This window comes from Gouania willdenowi, chromosome 19, assembly GCF_900634775.1.
Source record: "Gouania willdenowi chromosome 19, fGouWil2.1, whole genome shotgun sequence".
Classification (NCBI taxonomy): Eukaryota; Metazoa; Chordata; class Actinopteri; order Blenniiformes; family Gobiesocidae; genus Gouania; species Gouania willdenowi.
The window spans coordinates 7,877,132-7,895,223 of NC_041062.1; the positions used below are offsets into that span (position 1 = coordinate 7,877,132).

Below are 18,092 nucleotides of genomic sequence, written 5' to 3' on the forward strand. Positions count from 1 at the left end.
TTTATCCAAGTACATTTATCAAACTAGTTTATATTTATAAATAATACAAACACATTCATCAAACGAGCCACCAAAACCAAACAGTTATTTACGAGTTAAAACAAACAGACTTACTCATGACATCAAAGCGTAAAAACCAGCAGAGGCCATTCAGACGCACTTTAGCGCAGTTTTACGCACGGGATGTGCACTCTTCTGCCGTCCTCTTCTCACGGATCGTTCAGCCATAACCTGCTGAGGAAGGACGGACCGGCACATATAAACAGATCTGAGGGCTGCGCGTAATTGCGCGCTCACCGTGCGCGCTCCCGGCTCCACCCCGCCCCCCTGCACGCACGAATGGCACGCATTTAAACACTGAGCAGAGGCCAATTATTAACTAATAAACCTTTAAAAGCTCAAACTAGACACACAGAGACAGTTGCAAACTTACTTTAATACATTGTTTTGTTCCTGAATAACCTAATACGGAATATATTCCATATGGAAGCCCATTTTCGCCAATTTATTTTTTTATTTTTTCCCCAATTGCGGAAATGTATGGAAGCCCATTCCTGCCAGTAAAAAAAGATCAAAAACCTTGGTAAAGTAAAAAATATTTTAAAAATCTTCAGTCATAATTATGAGACACTGTCATAATTACGAGGTAGCATCTCATAATTATAACTTACTATTTTTTTTTTTACTATTATTTAACTTTTCCTAGTTTTTGTCGCGCACGCGCAGAACGACCGGAATTAAATTGGAGCGGAATGAAATGTTTACAAGAAAGTGGAATAATTTATGTCATAAATATAATTGGAATAAACCTGCCACCTAATTCGGATTTAAGTTTAATTCAGAATTGAATTTTCATTAGGAATGAAGTGTTTACAAGGTCAGTTTAAAGAGGATTTAACTTTTATTCTGAATTAAAGCTCCCATGTAAACGTGGCCAGTGTCTCAAAGTGTTTCTCCAGGCATAACTTCATGATGGTTTGTTTACAATTTATTTACATTATGAATCCATTGCCACTGCCTGCTAACGTTGTTCATCAGGCTGCAGATGTATGCTAGCCTATATTACAGTGCTAAATATTAAGCTGCTGAGTTCATTTAGTCCGACTAGCTACAAGTTAGTCTGTTTACACTGTCAAATTTCATCCCATTTCAGATGATGTTCACTTTGTCGTTGTTAAAAAAGCTACTTAGCCTCCCACTTTTCTATAACAATACATACTTAATCGCACTAGTATAATAAGAGATGATTATTGCGGTTTCCACTCACAGGAAAACATAGAAATTGCTATTGGAACCCACAACCTTTCTTGCTCATCATCGTGAGTTGTTCTGGGTCGACGTGAGAACCTGTAAATTCTGCAGAAACACCATGTGGCTAAGATGACCTTCTCAATGTACAGCATATTAGATACATATTATAACGTGTAAAATACTTTAAAGTGTGCAAAAATCAGCACACGGTGCAACCAATGCAAGGAGTGTCTTTAAAGGCATCAAATAATCAAACTTATTTTAAATATTTTCAACTTTAACTGATTTTTTATAGATTTTCAGACTGAAAAGAATATTAATTTTAACCTCCATATTTGAACAAAAATATTTGCATTTCTAAATATTTTAGACATTATCCTTCAGAAGACCAAATATTTTATTATAGACATTTTTGCTTTGACTTATTTTGCTTGGGATTCCAACATTATATGAGTTTCAAAAAACAAAAACATGGTCGGTTGAAATGACAGATGGGAAGAAAAACACAGACTCAGATTCTTTATTGTTATTCAACATGTGATCAAAACATAAAAATAAGCCTTTTATGGGTGTAAAAAATAATTTGTAGTTTTTTACTTTTAAAAATGACATTTAGCATCTTTTTTTTTTTTTTTAAACCTTTAAATTTATCGTCACTCCTCAGGTTGTAGGGGGCGGTGCCCAAGCAGAGATGATGCTGTTGTAACAGGATACTACACACACACACACACACACACACACCTCCATCAGTGCACGTGTGCACTCTGAACCACAGCAGACAGAAACACAGGCACATTTATCAAATGTCTACTTTATTCTTCTACATTAAATGACATAAAAAGATTGACTATGAACAAAAGTGTCACCTCAGCTCACGTTTCCTACGGGAAGAGTTTAGTAGTTACACAATAACAACGTCCCTCTAGTGGTGAGAGCTGGGATCTTCTTTGGAGGAATCAAACACAGTCGGATCATGACTAGAGAAAAGGAGTGATGAAAACATGAAGGTAAAGTTACAGCGTGCAGGGAAAACACTTCCCTTCAACTAGACTCAGAATAAATTTAATCCCCTGATGGACTTTTTTGCATTTTTTAAATGCTCGCAAACATTAAATGTCGTTCCTCGGAACCTTTGGAATAATATCGGTTCTTTTTCAAACGCAGTAAAGGCTTGGAACCACACGAAGGCAATGACAATTACAGCGTTCGCTTACTCTGTGCAGCTACCAAAGGATCAATGGCTGCATGTTAGAGGTACAGCAGGAGCGCTCCCAGACTTTGTATAGTGTGTGTGTGTGTGTGTGTGTGTGAGGGAATCCAGCACCGTTTTTTTTTTTTTTTTTTTTTTTAGAAGAATTTAACCCCTTTTCCATCGTCCATGCTGATGATCTCTGCTTTGCCGTCAGTCTGTAAGGCCTGCAGTGAGCGCAGCAGCATCCACTCCTCTAACCCGTGGAAATCTGCAGAGGAAACGCTGAAGTCAAATACTCAGCTTTGGTCGTATCAGCACTAAGGCCCTCATTTATCAACCGTTAGTACGTTCAGATCTGAGCGTACTATGTGCGTTCGTCCATATTCACGCAAGCTTCGGTATTTATAAATTTTGACGTGAGTACGCAACGTTCAGATCTCAGAATAGATCAAAACGGATTGTTAAAACTGATTAAACTAAATATATTGAATTTCCAAAAAGCACAAGTTATTACTGATGCCACTTTTTTTCCACTGCTTCTGCTCTCTATTGGCGCAGGGGAACGCTGCTGTGCTTAAACTTTATCAGTAATATGATGACATATAGGTGAAGTATAGGTGAAATCGACTTAAGGCATAATAAAAACAGACAAGGTACAACATTTAGTCATTTAAGGCTTTTTCTAAGGGTTTCGTCAATTTCTTTGAATGTGTTATTTATTGCCTAAAGCATGCTGACAAATAATGCTGATGTAAACGGTAAATTTCCAGTGTGTCTCCTAAATCTTTGCTGTGAAGTTGTACGCAGCGCACACGGGGGGGCAGACGTCACCTCTGAGTGCCTTTATACAAGCAGCAAAATGCTGCAAACACAGTAACGCTGCAAAACTATACCTTTAATTCCACTTTTCACACTGTCAAAAAGCTCGTCTTTGTTTCATTCCACCTCAGATGGGAGGATTTCCTTTATTTTCTTGCCAGTGTTTTTTTTTTTACCTCAGTGGGCGGGGCTTCCAAACCAGGAAGATTTAAGGGGCGTAACATGTTAATGATAATCAACTGCAGCAGCCGCATTTATCACCACCTGATCATTTGTACGCTGGTTAAATACAAATGTTTCATAAATCACAAGTTGGTCCTGTCGTATGACACAATGTGAACTCAGTTTTGCACCCGTTTTCACGCAAGGTTGATAAATGAGGGTCGTAAAGTCACAATTTCCGACAAACAACACAATTTTGCGAAAATATACAAAAAAATACAAAGAAAAACAAGAAAACCACGGTCATACCTTCTCCTTGCGTGTCGTCCCCATTGGACAGCTCGTAGAGCGTAAACACAGAGTTGTTCATCCCGTTTTTAGAAACCTATGAAGACGAGATGACAGATTCATAGAGGGCGGAGCTAACAAACAGCTAGAGGTCAGAGGTCAACATTCACAACTTTGTACAAGCAGAAGTAACGTGGAACTAAACAGCAAAAATAATGATACATTTTTTATTATTTTTTTAATTGGTTTACTTAAGCTTTTTGCCACATATTGCAAACAATGTTCCTTTATTTCCTGTATTGTTGACTAATGAACTATTAGCCATTAACTAGTTTAATTTAGTTTTTGAGTTTTAATTTATTCATGAAAAATGTCACTTGCATTATGAAACATGTTACTTGTTCCCTGTTAGTTTATTTCATACGTGCACTAAATTTTATTTGTTGTGTTATAAAGCTTTTTGTCACAGACTGCAAACAATGTTTCATTATTTCCTGTGTTACTGAGTACTGCACTTTTACATTTGTTTTTCCATGCAGGTGATTAGTTCAATTTACTTTTTGATTAATTATGAAATATGACGTTACTCATTTCCTGTTAGTTCAATAAATTTGAAATGTGTTACTTGTCAGGATTATTTTGGGGGGCAATGAGTGCAGGTGGGGCTTCAAGTTCACCTTCGTTCAAAAAAGTTTGAGAACAACTGGTTTAAACCAAGATTCATTGCTAAATGGATTATTTTCCACTCAATTAAAGGTTTGATGAATTGTTAGACCTGAACTTCTCAAACTAAGACTGAGACTAGTTTTGCGTCTCTTATCTTTTATTTTGTCTAGAGCTCAAGCAGACGAAGGGTTACAGAATTCACTCTACAGCTTAAATGTAAAGAAGCTCAAATTCACTCTTTCAGTCCAGGTATGTGTTTGTTTGGTTCATTTGAGTCGTAAAAGTGAATTTCAACATTTTTTAGCCCTAATTTGAACGCGTTTGTGTGGAGGAATCCATTGTTTTCAGATCTGAAGCAATTTTTTCCCCTTCCATGCTTGATTTTAGAGCTGTCAAACTTGTTTTAGTCATTTGTTTTTAAACGGGACGGATTAGAAACGCAAATTAACTTTCAGTTTAAAAATCATATTTTAAATAACTAAAGATGCAAAGGGTTTGTTGAAAAACATACTGACTTTTCAGGGCCAGGGTGTCGTAGTCTGGTCCTGGAGAGCTCCTGTCCTGCATGTTTCAAATGTCATCCTGACTCTAATGATGCTGTGGTGAACCAGGGAGCCGCTAACACAAGGGTGTCAAACTCATTTTAGTTCAAGGGCCACACACAGCCCAGTATGACCTCAAATGAGTGGACCAAAACATGTTTTTAATGTTTTTTTGTGAAGAAAAAAGCACAAATTTAAACTACATCCTGAATGTTAAGCAAATGGTCAAAAATTCTCGACTTTGCAACTAATTTTCTGGAAATTTGCAATGTAATTTGCCAGAATGCTGTTGGATAATTTCCAAGAATTTTCCAGTTTTTTTAAATAATTGTGATTTAATATTAATGTAAAAAATGTAGTACTACAACCTCCATCGGATTTGATCTATAATTTGTATAATACTTTTGTTTTTGCCCTATTTTTTTTACTTTAAACAAAATCTTCCTGTGGGCCGGACTAGATGCTCTTGCGGGCAAAACTTAGCCCGCGGGCCTTGAGTTTGACATATGTGAGCTAACACATGTAGGACTCCCTTTGGTTTTTACTGAAAAACCATTCTGAGGGCCCTGATGAAGATTCTGAAAGGCCAAATTTGACCCCAGGGCCTTAAGTTTGACACCTGCGTGATAATGTGTTGTATAAAGTTACAGCTCAAAGACGAGCCTTTCACTCCTCCTCCTCTATGCTCACTTGCTAAGACCAACAAACTGAACAGCGTGTGGCGAGCTTTAAGGACTCACCCACTGATATATTAACTTTCCCCATTCCTCCGGTCGTCTCCACATGACTAAACAACGGCTCTTGTTTTTGTCCAACCACTCCAGATTTCCTTCAAATGACAAGCAGCTATTAATGTTCAACTCAACAAAAGAAAACCATTAGATGAGGAACTGTTTTGCTCACCTTTTTTCCTCAATTCTTCAAACACAACTTGAATTGCTTCCATTGACAGTTTTCCTGAAACATCGTTAAGGTTCCGTCTGTGTTGGGTTCAAAATAGAACTCCAAAAAACACACACAGCGAATCCAATACACACACACATTTACAAAAAATGACAACAAATACACAAAACAACAAAAACTCACAAAATGACAACAAAAACTCACAAATCAACAAAAAAGCACCCAAAGTGCTACAGTATGACAGAAAAACATACAAAAAGACTCAAGATACACAACAAAAAAACCCCACAAAATTAGAGAAAAAAAACCCCATAAAATCAAAGAAAAACATACAAAATGGCTCCAAAAACACACATAATGACAGGAAATTTATACAAAATATAAAACGTAAAAGCAACTGTGACCCTCAGGGATCACATTATTAATCACAAAGAAGCAAAAGTACTTAAATCTCCACCTAACTTCCAAGAAACCTCACAGTTGACACAAGAAATAGACGTTCAAAAAGCTATTTTAGGAGTGTCACAAACTCACATCATATTTTTAAACTTAAATATTTTTTGTCCATGAAGCATAAATTGTAAGTTGTGACATCGACCTGTTCGGAAACACAGTATCACTGCACGATCTTCAACAACAAGCCCAACGTTCTAAAAAACGATGCGGGAATCTGTGCGATGAACTTAATTTGGGTTAGCGTGTCTTCAAAGCTTTTTTTTGGGGGATACGTTCGATCTTCTTGTTGTTGAACACGGGGCTTTCCTGAGCCTCCATCACGTCCAGCGTGTAGAGCCTGTGGTGACGGCAGTAGGACAGAGCCAGCGAGCACCACGCCGCCAGCTGCTTCTGTCGGGTGTCAACATTGGGCTGCAGCCTGCACAGTGCACACGACATCACAATGTCAAACATTTTATAGGACAGTGCTTATTAGGAAACGGAAACAGGCTATAATAAATATAAGAAAACGGAAAAAAATACAGAAAATTAACAGTAAACATAAAAATCACAAATCAATACAAATATTTGGTATTTTACATCACCATTTAACACGTGTTTGGAGAAAAGTTGCACCATTTATTGGTGATTGGGTGGACAAATTGTCCCACACACCTTAAAATAAACTTATTTATTAAATTAAATGAGTAAAAATGACATGTGTCTTCATGGATTTAGCCACCGTGATGCATTTGTATTATTTTTGTAAATATCTGAATCATATTGGCATATATTTGTATATTATTATTATTATTACTATCATTATTATTATTATTATATATCCTACTTTTTTCTACGACTGTAATGTGTGTGTTTCTGATCCCTATTTTTAAGTCTTTTACTTAATTATACACTTATTTATTGTTTATTCTTCTTTTGTCTTTGTTAAAGTTTTTATTATTTTATTTGTGATGTGTTCTGTGGCTGTAACAAAAGCAATTTCCTCCTGGGATTAATAAAGGAATTCTGATACTGATTCTGTCATATTGCATTATTTTTATTTAGTTCGAAATTTAAAAACTATTAAATAAATAAATACAAAATAATGCCCATTTCCGTTTTTCCGTGATTTCTGCATTTTTTGTCTGTTTTCCTTGATTAGAACTAGTCAAACTTGTCAAAAGTGTGAGTTTAAAGTGATTTTTATTGGATATGGAGCTTCTAAAACACATGTCATTGTATTCATTTCACACTAGGAAATGCTACCTATTTCAGTTAAGCTTCTTACAAGTTTTTATATATTATTTAAATACATAATAAGTTATGTAGTAGGATGGTTTGTGAAAAATAATGGATAATAATGAGAGAAAAGCTCCTCTAGCTGCCACCGTTTGTTTAGTTGTGAGCAGAAATGAAGCAAAACGTAACGTTAGCTTCCATCAAAGCAAGCTAACAGCGACATTAAAGCCATAATGAACCTCATATCTGCATGTTTAATGAATGTTTTCCAGCATAAAGTGGATTACTAATGAATAAATGAGCAGTGACATCACACCGAGGTGTTTATATCACTTTATGATACGAAAACACAATCACTTCCTTAGCAAACAGTGTCGCTAAGCCACTTAGCTGTACCTTCCAAAGCTCTTATATAAAAGGGTTTTATCATGTAGAAATGTGACATTAAAGGTTCATAAACCTCTATTAAAGCTTTGTTTGTGTTTCAGGATAGGATGGTTGGACTTACGTGAAGAACGGAGGGAAGCTATACTGCCAGGGCCACTCAAAACTCATCGCAGAAGGTGCGGTGCTCACAGCTGACAGCGTCCGGAACGAAACATCGACATCGCGCAAAGGTTCCGGCGTCACAGTTTCTACCAATAAAACAAAAGAAATACTACAAAATAATTATTGTTATTGATTTTTTTTTCAAATAAGTTTTGGTTTTGAAAGTAATTAATGTGTTTTTAGTAATAGATAAAAAAATACATTGAATCAACAGAACATCTATTTATTACATGCTCTCAAACACAGCAATTCTGAAACTAATTCTCAGATTGGTTAAAAAAGAAAAACCCAGAAACTCTTACTTTAGACTACAATAGTATAACCTTGGGTATCATATTAAAAGAGAAAAAAATAGAGTTAATGGTAAATGTCTTACTGATCTTAGCCAGACTCTTCATTCATAAAGTCAAATTTCTCAAGACACGCCCATTTTCATCTGCTTCTAAAACGAATTTCAACTTTACATTAAATCTCTAAAATTCATGGAGTCCAAACTCGCCAAAGACTTCTATTCTTTATTCATAAATGATTTAATTAATCAAACTTAACAGCTATTGAGTCAACTGCCTCATTATTGTTTTGTTTGTGTGTGTGTGTGTGTGTTTTTCTTAGTTTTATTGAGATGCATTTTATTTTCATTTCCATATTTATTTATTTTTTACGTTTTATAATGTCTGTATTCTTGGAGTTTGTTCATGCTAAACATTGCATTAGGTAATATTTGCCTGACTGTTTTGTATATTTCGTTTGCAATTAGAGAAAACTTTTTATTATTATTATTATTATTTAAAGGGAAATGTCTAAATGTCTCAAACAAATATGAGGCAAAAATATTAATTTGCTTGATTTAAAATTGTTTGGGGGAAAAAAATCATACAAAAGTTTGAAAATGTACACTTTCAAGCATTCTTCAGAAATACCAAGGAACAAGAAACTACCGTAATAATAGCACATTTGATTTTGTACGGTGCTAAGACATTTTCTCAGCTAAAAAGTGAAAAAAGGAACATTTGCCCACCACAAATATATTGTATCAAGTAAAACGATTATCGTACAAAGTAAAACCAGTATATTCTACAAAGTCAAACATAGTAAATCCAAATAAAACATTGATTTACGAGGTTAGGGTTAGTAAATATTGTAGTTGTGGGCCATTTTAATGCATGCATTGGGTTTATAGTCAAAAAATCTAATTATATAGAAAATTGTCTGTTCTTTAATATATTTAGGATGTATTTCATTGAATACAAAGTATCAGCATAGCAAATACAAAGGAAAGACAGCAGCGCATGTTTTTAAAACAACATTATTTTATTATGGAATAGCTTGTGCCTCTTTTCACCAATGGCTTCCTTTTCTATTTCCTCCACTATCATCGTCTGTTATACAGCGGCGCTCCGTCCTCCTTCCCGATAAGCACTATTTGTTTGTATTTCTATAATATTTTGTTATATAATCTCACCGAGTGGCGTGCAGTTGAAAAGTGAAAACTTCTCACAGGTATCATAGATCTCTATTTCACAGCAAGACGTTGGCATTAATGTCTATCTTTTATACATTTCTATATTACAATAAAATTCACGAAAAAGAAAAAAAAAAAGTAAACAGAATTAGAATAGGAATAAGGTAAGACAGCATTTAAATGTCCGTAAGCGTTCTAAAAACAAGGATAAAAGTTGATAAAAAGTTAACATGTGCAGAAAGTGACATGTGAGTTGTTTTTAAAGAGGAGAGTGAGGTGGTTTAGACTGTCCTTCATCCATCAGAGAATACTGCTACACACACAACCAGATGTAACATCCCTCATTTAGTCTGGAGTGAGCAGGAAAATCAGATATAATATTATTACCACTTTCTTTATCATTTCTCTTTTTGTTTCCAATTCCTGCTGACATTCACCCTTCAGTGGTCGTAATGTTACGGCTGATCAGTGTGTGTCTGGTAACATGCTAAAAAAAAAACAGAAAAGCTTTGCATCATTTGAAGATGTGCTCGTATTCGTTGAGGATGAATTCCACGATCTGGTTCTGGAAAACCATGTGCATGGCGATGTTGGAGGATTCGTTCTCGGGGCGGAGCAGCGTGGGGCCGAACACGATGGCCACGTTCTGCACCGTCATACGGTTATCCTCACCGTACTCTATCACTCTGTGGAAGAAATGAAGCCAGCTGTCAGTGAGGGAGGAGTTCTAAACATCCAACATCATGGTACCTTGTCAGGGTTGGGGTCATTTACATTTTTCAATTACAATTACGTCTTAAATGATCCATGTTCAAATACAACTCAATTACAATTGCGGTGACTGGCATTTTTTCCAAATACAATTAAGATTACAATTATTAATAATAATAATAATAATAATAATAATAATAATAATAATAATAATAATAATAATAATAATAACAAGAAGACATAGTCATCAACATCCCAGCCAAAAAAAACGGAACAAGGGCAATAACTCCGTAAACAATAATTGCGCACTTCTCTTCTCATTTTCGAACTCCATCAAGGTTTTGATACCCTGAAGCCACACACCGAATCTGGTTATCCTATCTTAAACAGTTTCTGAGAAACTCTGTCCCCTTTAACTTGGAGGGACGGACGCACAGAGCCCAAACCTAATAACAATAATAACAATAATAATAATAATAATAATAAGCACTTTTCAGGCCACCCAAGGACACTTTACAATAAAAAATAGTGCAATACATGTTTTGAAAATATCTTATTTTTCCCCTGAAAGTCAATTACAATTACATTCTAAATTACTCTAGTTCAAATTCAATCCATACCAATTACTGAGTCTGTAGTAAATAAGCCCATAAAATGTAACTTTCCTCTGGTATCAGCTTTCTGTTAGCATCTCTTATAACAGCTCAGTTTTAACCATGTCTTAAATCAACATATACAGTATATTATATTATAGCATTTTCTCTTTACTTGAAAAAATAAGAATTTACTAGTTTTTAAGCTAACTAAGCTAAAAGCCAAGGATGACTTAACTTAAAAGAACAACAACTGGCTGTTAGCATTAGCATGCTAACAACTAATAATGAATAAGCCCATAAAAGTGAACTATCCTCTTGTGTTAGCTTTCTGTTAGCATCTCTTATGATAAGTTAGTACCCATGTCTTAAATCAGCTGTAAAATACACAAATAAATATAATCTTACATACAATTTGTTTTTTATCTCTTGGTTACCTTGTTATACTTCTTTATCCATGAAAATATTGGTATTAATATCTTTGGTGTGGGTGTCTGAGCCTTTTTTGTGTCAGTACTGTACACTCCTTAATTTATTTATTTTTTTAATGGTAAAATGTTCCTCAAGAGAACTGACAGGTAGTGGGATAAGTAGGTATTCACACATTTTAATAATTGTTAACTACTGTAACATGGATCCGCAGGTTTGTGTTTAATTACGTTATAATAGACAGTTTTTATAGACTTTCCTTGACAATTACAATTGCAAAGTCAATAATCTGAACTCAATTACAATTCAATTACAACAGCAACAGAAAAAAAACAAATACAACAACAGATTTTTTTTTCATGTTACAATAACATCATAACTGTAATTAATTATCTATTACAATTCTAATTGCGTCATTCACACAGGGGCGTCAAACAAATTGTCCCTCCTCAGTTTCTGTAGGTGTGACTTCATAAGCAAACCTTTCACTTTTGTCACAATATTGTATTTTGAGTTCATTTTCAAAATTTCAACTTTATTGTCAACATTTATTCTTGATTTGCCCAAAATTACTTTCTCTATCAAAACTGGCCCTAATCCACTTCTGTAGTTTGGTAATCTGGATCATTCCCAAAATCTAATCTAATGTTCTTCATCTCTCTAAAATACCTCAAAATTTCAAAAATCTGTCAATTAGGTTTTGAGTCACAGACAAACAAACAAACACACAAACAAATAAACAAATAAAATAACGTCGTAAAAACGTAAAATGCTTAAAATACAATACTTTAGGTGGGCAGGTTTTGCCACCATCTCCTTTCCAGTTCTGGGATTTACTTTTGTGACCCCCAGTGGACAGATTAGGAAAAGCAGGTACTTTTATTTAATGAATTACATTTCATTTGTTCCCAGTAATTGTTAGGGATTGTTGGGCGGGTTTTGTCACCCCTGTTATAAATTAGATCCTGAATCAATTTAGCTGGATTCTGATCCGGGTAAGCAGGTTTGTAATTAGGGTAGATATCCACATTTTTTAGTATATAAACATGTGATTCTGCAGAGGAAAGTATAAAATAATCCAAACCTGTGTAAATGTTCAAAGAGGAGCTTCATGGTGTCGTGGTTTGGAGGAGGAAGACCGTGGACCAGCTCATAGAAACGAGAGCGTTTGACGTTGTAATCTGTGAACCCTGAAAGAGCAGAACTGAGTTAATTCACAGTCTGATCAGTTTGTATGTGTGAAATAAATGTGAATAAAGTATTTGAGTTTATTTTTTTGTTTCTAATCTTCACTCACTGACGGCGTGGATGAATTCGTGAAAGTGGCTGTAAGGGAAAAGCGGCTCTGGAAGCTCTCGGAAAAACAACTTGAGCGCTCCGGTGAGGACGTGGACGTCTTCCCACTGACCGTCCTCCAGGTCCAGCTCCTCTGTTTGAACAACAGTAAACACAGCACGGGGTGTGATACACACACGAGCTCCAAACAAACAAATAAAAGACAACAAAGAAACAGCAGTAATGTTGTCGATTACAGATGAAACTGTGAACACAGCAGGGCCACAAACCTGTGACTGTCTGATCCCAACCTTCATGTCAGCATTTAGAATACTGACCAATCATGAAAGAAAAAGGGAATTTCTGTGTTTTGTACACAGTTTGTATGTTTTTGTGTATTTTTCTGTCAATTTGTGTATTTTTCTGTCAATTTCTGTATTTTTGTTGATATTTTGTGCGTCTGAAGTTTTTTACTGTCATTTCGAGAATTTTTGTTGTTGTTTTGTGTGTTTTTAGAGTCATAGTATTGTATTTTTCTGTCCATTTCTGTATTTTTGTTGCGAATGTCTGTGTGTTTCCTGCATTATTTTGTGTATTTTCCTATTGTTACACATGTTTCTGGAGTCATTTTGTGTATTTTAGTGTATTTCTGGAGCCATTTTTTGTATTCCACTGTCATTTAGTGACATTTTTTTTGAGTAATTTTGAGTATTTTTGTCATTTTATTAATTTTCTTGAGTCATTGTGTGTCCTTTTCTGTCAAGTTCTGTATATATGTTATTGTCTTGTGTGTTTTGAGAGTCATTTTGTTTATTTCTCAGCCATGTGTTTTTTTTGTTGTTGCATTTTTTGTGTACGTTTGACATTTTATTTGTCTTTAGAGTCATTGTGTGTATTCTTTGGTTGGGGGTGGGGGACCTAAATTAGACTGAGGGCGGTCCACCAGTTGCCCACGTCTGGTGCAGATGTTACAGATTTTTCTTTTCCTGTCGTGGTTTGATGTTATCATTTCTTTTCCTGTTTGGCCGTAGAGCGACATGTTCTCACGTCACATGGTTTTAGTTCTTACACACACACACACACACGCACACACACACGCACACACACCCTTGCAGCAGCAGATGATACTAATCCTGAGTTTGTCTCTAACCCAGTGTTCAAACACTTTCGTTCACGTTCAGTCTGAGCCCAGTTACCGTGATCTGCCTTGAAGCGAAGTTTCTGGATGACGGCGAGGTTCCCGCTCACTCTGTAAAGTCCATCAATGTCTAATCCTGTCAGTAAACACAGGAGCACCGGTGTCAGAGAATACACTGTGTGTGTGTGTGTGTGTGTGTCACACTGTGCTGTTACCTCTCCGCTCCACAGCTTTGATACATTTCTCCACAAAACTAGGAACGGTGGTCTTCTCGAAGGCACAAAGCGTGGCCAGGTGACATCCAAACACGTTATCTGCAGGTCAGAAAAAACACATCCCTGTCAGTCAGACGTGATTATTACAGGAAAACACCATCACATGCAGAGTTTTCCTTATAATAAATATGAATCTTTAACCGTGTTGCTCTTTAATGGTTCATTGTTTAGTAATAAGGAAGGTGTAGTGGAGAGTTCTGTGTGGAAATTACGATGCTAAAAGATGATATAAATGACTCCATAGACATTTCTGACACAAATTAGTATCAACGTCTTATTAATCATATAAAGTGCATTCATGTGATGGTTGGTATTGTTTTAAGTGTGACCTGCAAATGATCTGCAGATGCAGCCTTTTAAATAAAAGGTGAAACATCTCGAGAGAAAACTGGCCTTTTCTGTATTTTTGTCATCGTTTAGTGTGTATTCTTAAGTCATTTTGTGTATTTTGGTATATTTCCTGCATTGTTATTGTTTCTGGAGTCATTTTGTGCCCTTTTTTAAATATAATGTCAATTTGTATATTTTTATCATGTTATTTGTTGTTGTTTTCTGAGTCATTGAGTGTATTTTTGGGTCAAGAGTGACTCCAAAGTCATTTGTGAAACAATTAGCAACAACGTGTTATTATTTAGCTTTAGACCAATCATGTAAAGAGCATTCACGTGATTGGTTGGTATTGTTTTTAGTGCAACCTGCAAATAAATGGTGAAATGTCTGCACAGAAAACTGGCCATTTCTGTATATTTGTCATTGTTTAGTGTGTTTTTGTCATTTTCTGCATTTCTTGCCTTATTTTTCAGTCATGTTGTGTATTTTTTGTTATTGTAGTCATTTTGTGTATTCTTCTGTCTTTTTATTGTTTTATGAATCACTGTGTGTATTTTTCTGCCCATTTCTGTATTTTTGTTTCTGTTTTGTGTGATTTTGGAATCATTTAGTGTATTTTTCCTGTCAATGGAATATTCGTTGACTATTTGTATGTTTTTGGATCCATTTTGTGTACCTTTGTTGAAATATTGTATGTTTTGAGAGTCATTTTGTGTATTTTTTAGTCATGTGGGTTTTTTTGTTGACATTTTATATGCTTTTAAAAATATTTTTGAGTATTTTCTTTTCATTTTGTGTTCTTTTGTCAAAATTTTGTATGTTTTTGAGAGTCATTTTGTGTATTTTTATCATGTTATTTGGTTTTTTTTGAGTCAATATGTGTATTTTTCGGTCCAGAGTGACTCTAAAGACATTTCTGACACAAATTAGTAACAAAGTGTTATTATTTGGCTTTAGACCAATCATATAAAGTGCATTCATGTATTGTTTTAAGTGCAACCTGCAAAGGATGAGCAGATGAATCGTCTCCAGAGAAAACTCTGACCTAACATGCATGTTTTTGGATTGTGGGAGGAGCCTCAGGTATGTAAACAGAACGTCTTAGTCAGTTATCAGTGCGTACCTCTGATGTAGCCTTTCTCTTTGACGGACTGCAGCGTGGGGCGCTTCATCAGGAACTTCATCAGCTTGGTGCGGACCTTCTTGGGGTCGTTGTCGGGGGCGGTGGTGGTGGTGGTGGAGGCGGAGGAGGTGCTGCTGTTCCTGTTGGCTGCAGAGACACAGTTGAACTGGTTTCAATCACGGCTCTCTGAGGGTCCCAAACTGGGTCGACTCGGCCCAGTTAGAGCAGACGCAGTGAAGGAAAACGTTGAGGAGTTACCTCTTCGTCTGTCCATCGTAGCAGCAGGTTTCTCGTCTCGGTCCAGGCTTCCCATCTTTTCGTACTCTGTATCTTCATCCTCAGAATGATGGTCCTGGTAGTCCTGACGGACACAAACAGACACGACAAGAAACTCAAACAGATTCCAGCATATTGTTACACAAGAATTCAAACACTGTGATTAACAAAAATGAAGCAGATATTCTTTTTGAGCAAAATATGACAATTGTTGCTGTTCTTTATTTAATATACAATAAAAAACACAACAAGTACTTGAAAAATCCATATTCCGCAACATCCCTGTCCCTGCAAGTTGATGACGTCATAAAATCAATAAAACAACATACATAAATGGGTAAGTAAATAAAAAGGTTTAGGAACTTTAAAATTCTGTATGAAGCACATATTTTGTGCTTTCCTCTACTTTAGTTGAATGTCTGCTTTTTCTTTTTTTGTACATTTTGTCCTATTTTGTGTCACTTACAAGTTGTCTAATGGTGTCGCTGAGCGCTTTGTGCCAGTCGCTGATGATGCTCTCCGTGTCGTACTGGATCAGAAACTCCACGCCGTTCTTTCCCTTTAACTGAGAAGGAGAAAAGAATCAAATAAAAAAAAAATCAAAGAGGACAATTAACCACAGGAAACACTCACATGACTCAAACCTGGATGAAATATGTCATGAACGCACCTCTAAGACGTTCTTTTTGCTGGATTTGTCCTTGGTGGCCCAGCCAATGGTAGCCCCTCTTAGATCCACCGCCACTTCTGGGACGATCTGATTGGTTTTGCTCTGCACAGCAAAAAAAACAAAAAACAAAACAGAAAAAACAAAGAAAATAAAATGAATTCCAGCTGTTTACGAAACCGCCGCCACCGCATTCCATCAGGCGTGGAACAAAAGATGAGGTTGGACCCGAGGGCTTGTCTGCACTGTCACTGCTAACAGAGCTTCCTTTTCCTTTTATAGTAAAAACACTTTAAACACACACACACACACACTAGGGATGTCCCGATACAACTTTTTCAATCCCGATATTGCTGCCTTGCGTATCAGCCAATACCAATATTGATCCGATATCAGCATGACTCATACATACTTTTTTTTCTCTCTATTTTCTTTAATAAAAAAAAATATATACATATTTTGTAGTGTGGAATGTTAGAAAAGTCTTGATCAAGTGATGTTACTAAAACATAGAACAATAGAGAAAAACTGACCCATTTATTATTAACCAATTGGTTACATAATTTTTAACCTTCAACATAATATTTACAGTATTCAACAATTGAATAAAATAGATAAAAAATGAATTGAAAAAATTTTTTTTTAAAAAAATCGGAAAATCCGGAAATTTTAATCCGATATTCGTTTTCAGGCTAATGTCGGACCGATATCAATATCGGATCGGGACACCCCTAACACACACATATGCTGCTTCAGTAGGTCTCGTTAAAGGCTGCAACACGTACCAAGGACCCCGTGGTTGCAGGTTTGGGGTCTTTGTGGAACGTCAGGACTCCTCCATGGAGGACGCTCCAATTCTGGGTCCAGTTTTTCCTAAAAACGACGGAGAAAAAAAAAACCGTGACTATCACAGAAAACACAGACAAACGTGATGAATATCAATGTGACGGTGACGTCTGAGCGTACCTTACTTTCTTCCCATTCTCAGAGATTTTTGTCTTGTTGAGAATTCCTGCTTTTTCCAAGTTCTGCACCTAAAAAAGAACCAATCAGAAGGTTTTCATCATCTGCGATTCCATGAAATGAGCTGCTGTTATTGGCTTTTATGACATGTGTACATCCTGGTTCCTGTTTCACTTCCACTGTCCGCTCACATTTAGTTTCCTGTTGGTTGTGTGTGTTTGGATTGAAAGAAGAGTTACTAGGGTTTCCTCCTGTGTAAATTACCAACTCATTCAGTTGTAGATATCTCCAAAATAATACACAAATTCAATGAAAGTCCACAATATAAGCAGGGCTCACATTTCCCCCCATGTTTACATCATGATGGCAGTCATTTCTAATCTGAAATTGTTCAAATTATTCCACAAAATGTCGCCAAATCACATAAAAATTGGACACAAAATCAAATAAATTGAAAGTGAATATTCTGCAGGGACTGAAATCTGTCACTTATTGCTTTGATATTATTATTTTTATCATTTATTTATACGTGGAAGTGCAAACTAGAGCACAATAATGATTAAAATACTAATTTTCCCACCTAAAATCTGCGGCCCACTTAAGATAAACTTTTGCCCCTGAACTAAAATTAGTGATATATTTGATGGAAGAGATGAAAGCGATTAAATATTCTGATCAAAGTCACACCGTTAGCTCATCTGAGATAGACGCTGCTATCTACGATGGAACTGAGGTGACACTTTGTGACCCACATTATAGCGCAGCCACCTGGAGGTGAGATAATAAGGCTTTCTCCACGGTTTA

The 18,092-nt window shown here is 36.0% G+C and overlaps 3 protein-coding genes across 4 annotated transcripts in view; all 3 read right to left on the reverse strand.

Annotated features, from left to right (window-relative positions):
* The window catches only part of wnk4a (WNK lysine deficient protein kinase 4a), a 57,431-nt gene extending 57,151 nt beyond the window's left edge, over positions 1-280 (reverse strand). The window contains exon 1 of the mRNA XM_028477176.1: positions 115-280. The gene's annotated coding sequence lies outside the window, so the exon portion shown is untranslated. The remainder of the gene's footprint in view (positions 1-114) is intronic.
* A 1,766-nt stretch (positions 281-2,046) lies between these two features.
* Positions 2,047-8,108, reverse strand: vps25 (vacuolar protein sorting 25 homolog). The gene is made up of 6 exons (XM_028477180.1): positions 8,006-8,108; positions 6,552-6,697; positions 5,824-5,877; positions 5,661-5,749; positions 3,734-3,809; positions 2,047-2,711 (listed from the first exon to the last, which is right to left on the reverse strand). Exons 1-6 carry the CDS (start codon positions 8,050-8,052, stop codon positions 2,599-2,601), a joined length of 525 nt encoding a protein of 174 aa, XP_028332981.1. The 5' UTR covers positions 8,053-8,108; the 3' UTR covers positions 2,047-2,598.
* A 1,242-nt stretch (positions 8,109-9,350) lies between these two features.
* Positions 9,351-18,092, reverse strand: part of arhgap27 (Rho GTPase activating protein 27) — a 28,149-nt gene continuing 19,407 nt past the window's right edge. Inside the window, exons 9-19 of one of the 2 annotated variants that reach the window (XM_028477177.1) lie at positions 17,292-17,359; positions 17,111-17,198; positions 16,329-16,430; positions 16,125-16,223; positions 15,641-15,743; positions 15,383-15,529; positions 13,870-13,968; positions 13,713-13,790; positions 12,539-12,670; positions 12,326-12,431; positions 9,351-10,194 (exon numbers count right to left, since the gene is read on the reverse strand). In XM_028477177.1, coding sequence (XP_028332978.1) covers positions 10,023-10,194; positions 12,326-12,431; positions 12,539-12,670; positions 13,713-13,790; positions 13,870-13,968; positions 15,383-15,529; positions 15,641-15,743; positions 16,125-16,223; positions 16,329-16,430; positions 17,111-17,198; positions 17,292-17,359 — 1,194 coding nt within the window. In that variant the 3' untranslated portion in view covers positions 9,351-10,022. The remainder of the gene's footprint in view (positions 10,195-12,325; positions 12,432-12,538; positions 12,671-13,712; positions 13,791-13,869; positions 13,969-15,382; positions 15,530-15,640; positions 15,744-16,124; positions 16,224-16,328; positions 16,431-17,110; positions 17,199-17,291; positions 17,360-18,092) is intronic. The other variant, XM_028477179.1, reaches the window with a different exon arrangement.

Coding starts and splice junctions, on each gene's coding strand:
- vps25 (XM_028477180.1), bottom strand. CDS start 8,052: ATGAGTTTTGAGTGGCCCTGGCAGTATAGCTTCCCTCCGTTCTTCAC. Junction 5,878..6,551: donor CAACAACAAGAAGATCGAAC/GTATCCCCCAAA, acceptor ACGATGTTTCAG/GAAAACTGTCAATGGAAGCA. Junction 3,810..5,660: donor GAAAGTTAATATATCAGTGG/GTGAGTCCTTAA, acceptor TCGTCTTCATAG/GTTTCTAAAAACGGGATGAA.